The sequence below is a fragment of the Pantherophis guttatus genome, chromosome 2 (assembly GCF_059756535.1).
Source record: "Pantherophis guttatus breed Tessera chromosome 2, ASM5975653v1, whole genome shotgun sequence".
Taxonomy (NCBI): domain Eukaryota; kingdom Metazoa; phylum Chordata; class Lepidosauria; order Squamata; family Colubridae; genus Pantherophis; species Pantherophis guttatus.
In genome coordinates this window covers 78,365,660-78,372,707 of record NC_142064.1, presented here as the reverse complement: position 1 = coordinate 78,372,707, position 7,048 = coordinate 78,365,660, and the positions used below count along the sequence as shown (strand labels likewise).

At 39.2% G+C, this 7,048-nt stretch overlaps 1 protein-coding gene across 2 annotated transcripts in view; it reads right to left on the bottom strand.

The window, feature by feature from the left end:
* Positions 1-2,638: 2,638 nt before the first annotated feature.
* The window catches only part of SH3GL2 (SH3 domain containing GRB2 like 2, endophilin A1), a 92,751-nt gene continuing 88,341 nt past the window's right edge, over positions 2,639-7,048 (bottom strand). For both annotated transcript variants that reach the window (XM_087886304.1, XM_060690451.2), the window contains exons 8-9: positions 5,979-6,103; positions 2,639-4,542 (exon numbers count right to left, since the gene is read on the bottom strand). In XM_087886304.1, coding sequence (XP_087742430.1) covers positions 4,340-4,542; positions 5,979-6,103 — 328 coding nt within the window. In that variant the 3' untranslated portion in view covers positions 2,639-4,339. The remainder of the gene's footprint in view (positions 4,543-5,978; positions 6,104-7,048) is intronic.

Sequence of the window (7,048 nt, the reverse complement as noted above, 5' to 3'; positions counted from 1 at the left end):
TATGTCAGTGAGCGGTGACAGAGTCCCATCAGCACAGTGTCTTGAAAGAATTGAAATTTGATACTATTGGCCATAAAATTACTACAGCTAGTCCTCAACTTGCAACCACAATTGAGCCCCAAATTTCTATTAGTAAGCCACACAAGTTGTGAATTTTGCCTTGTTTTATGATTTTTCTTGCCATGGTTGTTAAGTGAATCACTGCAGTTGTTAAGTTAGTAACATGGTGATTTAAGTGAATCTGGCTTTCCCTTTGTCAGAAGGTTGCAGAAGATGATCACATGACCCCAGGTCACTACAATCATCATAAATATGAATCAGTTACCAAGCATCCAAAATTTGATCACGGGGATGCTGCAATGGTCATAAGTGTGAAAAACAGCCATAAACCATTTTTTCAGCACCATTGTAACTTCAAATGGTCACTAAGTGAACTGCTGTAAGTCAGGAATTACTGGTAAAGCATTTTCTTTGTACATTTTCAATAATTCCTGAATGTTTCAATTATAGTTCATCTTTCATCCAGGAAGCCAAGGTGGTATATATTGTGCTTCCACCTCTCAGTTTGTTTTGCTACAATGGCCCACTAAAGTAGATGAGCCTGACAAAGAAAATCTCTAAGTCACCCAGTGAACTTCTAGGACAGAGGGAGGATTTGAACCCAAGTTTCACCAGTTCTTCTCCATGTCAGCACTTCAAGCTGCATTTACTCTAGTGCTGACATAAGAAGGAGAAGTGAAGGCATCTGGAAAGGGACATTTGACTTTTCACCTACTTATTTTCCCTGGAGATAATATCCCCTAGGAGATGGGATGGGAGGGGGGAAATTCCTTTGATCTGGAGTAGATTAGGGGTAGAATGACTTGGAAGATGGCCAATGAGTGCAGGGGAGTGGGGAACGGAAAGGAAGGGTTTGGGGGCTGGAAGTCAGTGTTGGCTTCGATGGAGTCGGGTTTAGAATGTCGTGCTTAATAAATAGGAGTTTTTCTTCAAAGACTTTGTTTGAAATGCAATTTATTTGAGACGACCTCGAAACTTGACACTCCACACTTTAACCACCAGTCCAGACTAGAATTATTACCTATTATACCTATTATAGGTATATATGATTTCATGAAACAATTGCTATTCTACATTTTAGCATGTTGAATATATTTTGAGAATCATTTTCATTCATTCCTGCAATCTCATGGTTCACACACTGTCATTCTATTTACGGGTAAGCGACAGAATTAAAATAGAAAAGATTATAGGCAGGTCTCGATTAGTGTAGTTAACAAATCCCATGAAATGGTTTGAATTTGCACTATTCAAAATGATATTTCTATATATGGATAAAAGGTTCCAGCTTGACAGAAAATTATTTGTATTTATTTGATTCCTTCAAGTCAGTGTTGATACTTAGAGACTTCCTGGACAATTAAATGAATTTTGGGTTGCATTAAAGGCAATCTGGTATCATTGTACAATTTGTACTAAAATGAGTATTTCATTATTCAAATTTGCAGTAATTTGCAACCTATCTGTATTTACTTATGTATATCCGGCTTTTATTATTTTTACAAATAACTCAAAGTGGTGAGCATATCGGACATTTCCGTCCTCCTTTGTCCCTCCAGCAACAACCCTATCAGTTGAGTTGGGCTGAGCGAGAGTGACTAGCTCAAGATCATCCAGCTAGCTTTCATGGCTAAACTCTGGGTTTCAATGTCCAGGTTTCTAGTCTGGTGCCTTAAACACTAGACTAGAGGAAGCTCTTTCAAAATATTAGGGCCATTCCCAAAAACTCAGTGGTGGAAGAGTCAAGACAGACATTAAGTATATACTTTTACAGTCAGCAAATAAGCTGTAGGCATTAGAAACCCAAGGTGTAGACCAGAGTTCCCCAACCTTTCTAGGTTGGTGGCCAGTAGCGCCCGCACAGCACTTCTGATGATGCTAGCATGAGTGGGGGGGTGGGTGTATGCGCACGTACTGGCCAGCCATTCATGCAGCCCGGTGGCCCACAGTTTGGGAATCCCTGGTGTGGACCACCAACTTGGAAAGATTGAAATGAAATTTAAAAAGTTCACAAAAGACAAACAGTGGATAGTAGACATAACTGCTATATTAACTTCCATATCAGCAGCTAATTGCCACTGCTTTTCAGTATCTATTCCTGGGGAAGACAAGTGGAAAGCTGAGATTACACTATCTGGTATTTGGGATTTTCCATCAGGCTTGTTCACAGAATGAATAACAGAGTTGGAAGGGACCTTGGAGGTCTTCTAGTCCAACCATCTGCTTAGGTAGGAGACCCTATATATTTCAGACAAATGGTTGTCCAGTCACTTCTTAAGAACTTCCAGTTTTGGAGCAGCCACAACTTCTGGACGCAAGTCATTTCACTGACTGATTGTTCAGTCCCGCCCTTGCTGCCTTTTGGGATTACGATGGCAGTGAAGACTGCCAGGATCCTCATTGCTAAGTGATGTAGTCACATGACTTCACCTTTTATGATCCCATCACTTAACAATGGCAGTCCTGGTCCCAATTGCTGTCTTAATCCAAAGACTGCTTACAGTATCTTGGATAGGAAACTGTGGCCGTGTGGTATTATTAAACATAAATATTAATGAAGAAAATGCAAACATAACCATTGTGGCTTGTCAATCAGCATTTTTATTTGAAAGAACAACACTGTTCATGGTATAGTTTATACATGAAAAGCAAAAGGACTGCCTTCGTTTCACATGGTCCAATACTGAAGTGGCACATCTGAAGCAGCACAAGAAGGTTTATATACAGATTTATATAGAGAAACAGAATTCTGGGTAATTCAAATGAAACAACAATGAACCAGCTAGACAACATTTTACACCCCAACTGGAGGAAGTGGCACATAAATGCATAGAGGAGAGCATGAAGAGAAAAATAATTGAAATGTGTTTGTGTATGTAACTATGTGTCACTGTAATTCCTAAGCACACACACACAAAAAAAATCTGTTATTATTTAGTCCTCACTGAGGGCAGAATATACATAAATGATGTTCAAAGAACACAAGGTAGATGAAAATAAAACTACATGGTGTATGTTGCTTATTACTATTAGTAAATATATAGAATAAAGGGCTCATGACGTTTTAAAATTATACTTCTTGTGCCTAAATTTTACACAAGGTAAAACAGTTGAACGTTGTTTTTAAAATGTTTTCTCCAAGTATGATTGACTTCTGCTGGCATTGTGCTTTTAATATTTAAGCTTTCTAAGCAAGCACATAGGCTACCCTCCAAAGTTAGTATTTCCTGCTTTAACTTTTGGATGCTATTAAAAAGCCTTTAAGTAACCTGGATATTGAACAGCTCTTGAATTAACAATTTAAAATGGGGCTGGCAGACTAAAAAGTTTAGTATTATTATTATTTTAACTAGAACCCCAGATTCACCAACCAGAGCCAGGTAAGAGCTAATACATTTAGAATTAAAACAAAACAAAACAAAAAAAATAAGGCGCCTCTGAGCACACTAAGCAAAAGAATTTGTTCTGAACACTAGCAATTGGTAGGTCCCTTTCACTTTAAAATCACAGCTGGGTACCCTCAATTCTCCTCACGTCAGCAACTTTTAGGCAGGATTTTTTTTGTTGTTGTTGCTAGTGTTAAACAATTGTGAATTAAAACACAATTGTCCACACGCACCAAAAAAAATCTACTAATAGATTCCCAGATACCTTCCGCCACAGCTGGAATATAGCAAATACAGCGCAGTGGTGGCTTATGTGTAAAGCAACTGGAATATACATTTCGCAGTTTCTCCAGCACTCAATCATTTCTGAGATAAGACAACACGAAAAAGCCTGTTAGCAATAATTAGGCCTGCATGAACCACATTGTTTGGCTAGGGAAAGATGGAATGCCCAAGGATGTGTTTTTTTCCCCCTCTTCTTTGTAGAAAGAGAAGAAAATAATGATAGAATGGCGATATGCTTTATCTTCCCCAATCACTCAGCTGCTTTCTTTCCACAATATTAAGACTGAGTTGCACCATTAATTGCCACACTCTCTCACCCCCAACACTGCATAGACATCTCTGTAGCGACCAAAGGAATAACCTGGACATCTCATGTGTCCAGCTGCAATGCCTTAAGAAAATATCACACATCACCACTCTGCAGCAGGGTGACACAAAAATCAAATATTATCTGTGGGGCCGATGCAGTTTGTAGTTGTGATGTGGAATAAGCAGCCATTTCATTTATTGATTTCTTAATCTTTTTCAAAAGCAGTGGTACCAACAAATTATTTTTTTAAAATATTATTTAGGAGAAACAGTAATTTTGATAGGATGGATGGGCTACCCTAATGAGGCAAAGGAACAAGAATTTCCACATAATTGATGGGGAAGAAGCCAGACTGCCCATGAATCATGCCTTCGTACCAGTTATCATCAATCTGGTTAGTGAGGGTGATGACATCGCCTTCTTTAAAACCGAGCTCCCCTTCATTTTCAGGGTCAAAGTCATACAGAGCTCGACAACACGGCTGATCCATAGCCACACCACCTGGGTGGAAAGAAAAAAGGATAAGAGAGAGAAATGTGGGGCTTACTAAAGGCAGCTACAAGACACAGCACTCCATAGTGAACGGGCATTAAATACAACAGGGAACAGAGTTGTCATGATTAGGTTCCTATGATTGTTGAATGATAGATGATAGAGATAGATAGATAGATAGATAGATAGATAGATAGATAGATAGATAGACAGACAGACAGACGATAGAGAATTCTTTATTGGCCAAGTGTGATTGGACACACAAGGAATTTGTCTTTGGTGCATAAATGCCTGGTTTATGCTAACATCAGGACCAGGGGAAGACTTCATTCTTCCAGTTATTTTATGAATCTCTTATTAAAATAATTTTAAGCCCTGAATATATGCTGGCTGTTTAAAAAAAACTTTCTTTTTGAACTGGTTTACACCTCACTTAGTTGTAAATTATTACAATACTTACCTTAAAATGATATATTTTATATTATGTTATGTTATATTATTATTACGTTACATTATGTTGTAATATTATTAGAAGAACATCACAATACCGGTCTATGATGCCTTGTCCTGCCTGTGGGTTATCCTTTAGCGGCTAACTGTATTCTCTCAGCCCTTGTGGATCACAATGCAATTTGTAAACCTTTACAAATGATTGGATGGAATTGAAAATGAGATACCGCTATGACAAATGCTATTTGTGCAAGAATGAAATGTTTATTTATTTATTTTATTTATTTTAATTAGATTTATATGCCGCCCTATCTCCATAGGACTCAGGGTGGCTCACAACAATTAAGATATACAATCTCAATCCAAGTAAGAAACATGTTAAAATACATATTAAACGCATATTAAAATACATTAAAATACATTAAAATACATATTAAAATACATTAAAAATCAAAACCCCATCAGTCCAGGCTGGGCAATTTAAACAGCCATGTTTTTAGTTTGCAGCGGAAAGTGCGAAGGTCAGGGGCCAACCGGAGCCCCTGGGGGAGTTGATTCCAAAGGGTGGGTGCGCCCACATAGAATACACCTTCCCCAAGTATTCATTGTGAGGAGGGACAGGATTGCTTCCTCGCGAGCAGCCTCACTGACCTCCTCTATGCCTCCCTCCACTCTGCTCTTCTCATCCATGGATTGGGCAGGGGAGGCAGCTGTTCCTTGCCAGAGGTGGTCTGAAACCTGTCATCTCCACTGGCCCTACAAGCAGATCCCTATCCAGTCGGCTCTGCCCCCCTTCCCCTAATAGCCAGTCAGCTTTGGGAGTGCCTTGTCCTCATCCCCTGGACTCTCCACTCATTCAGACGGGATCGTGCCATCCCTGTCAGACAGTCCCAGTTCCAATTTCTCCTCCTCCGAACTGGGATCCAACGAAGCTATGACAGGTACAAAAATTTTCTTTTACATTTCTTCTTCATCTCCTCTTTTCCCATTCTTACCTGAAGGCTTAGGAGTGGTAGCATTAGAGAGCCCTCCGTTGTGCTGATTATTGTCACTTAATTCCAAGGTCATACGGGGCTTCGGCTGATATTCTCTTCTGGCCTGAATCGATGTTTCTTTTATTCTGTTGGAAAATGAGCAGTTACTAATTTGAACTAATCCAATTCTAAACCACTAAGACTAATCAAGGAAAACATTGTTTTTTGCATTTTCATAATTAGCAAGTCTACAAGCAAGCCATTAAGTATACCTCTACTACAGTACATCGTGTAAAGCTTTGCCTGATTATCGAACACAATCATCTTCATTCTTTTGGCCCTATCACAATGATCTGCCACAAAAAAAAAGAATGCATAAATTGTACAATTATGTCAAGTCAACATTTGATTCATATTCAAAGGATTCTCCTGGACATCTTGACAGAGGACAAGTTTACTTTAGGCTTCTATCCTGAACTATATTTTCACCAGGTTGATATACACCTTGAATTTGATATGAATGCCAGTGTCATACATTCAATTTATTTCAATGGGTATGGAAGATTAGCTTACAGGTTCTCCTTAACAATGAAGAACGAATGAATACATCATTGAGGTATTATACTATGGTATGTATTGTAGGCTGGGACTGGGAATGGTACGGTGGCCTAGAGGTGGAGCTCTCGTCTCACAATCAGGAGTGAGTTCTGATCCTAGGTAGAGGCAGATATTTCTCTCTATGGGCACGTTGAGATTATATCTGCTGAATATAACTCCGCACTAATGACAGGAAGGGCATCCGGCCAGCTCCATTCAGTTGCCCAGAGTCTACCCCGCAAAGGATAACGGGGTCATTAAAAGACGATAATTATAAGCTGGAACTGGAGTTGATTGCGGCTGCTTGTTGAGACCATTATGTGCTGGAAAACAAGATGCCAGGTCATAAACATTTCCTGTAAAAAATCAGGTTGGACTTTATTCTCAGTCCTACAAATGTATTTATCTCCCACTACCCAGAAAGCTGGTATCTGAGTTACAAGGGTTTTCAGTAAAACATTCTTATTTGTGTGTACTGTTCAGCCGATTCATTG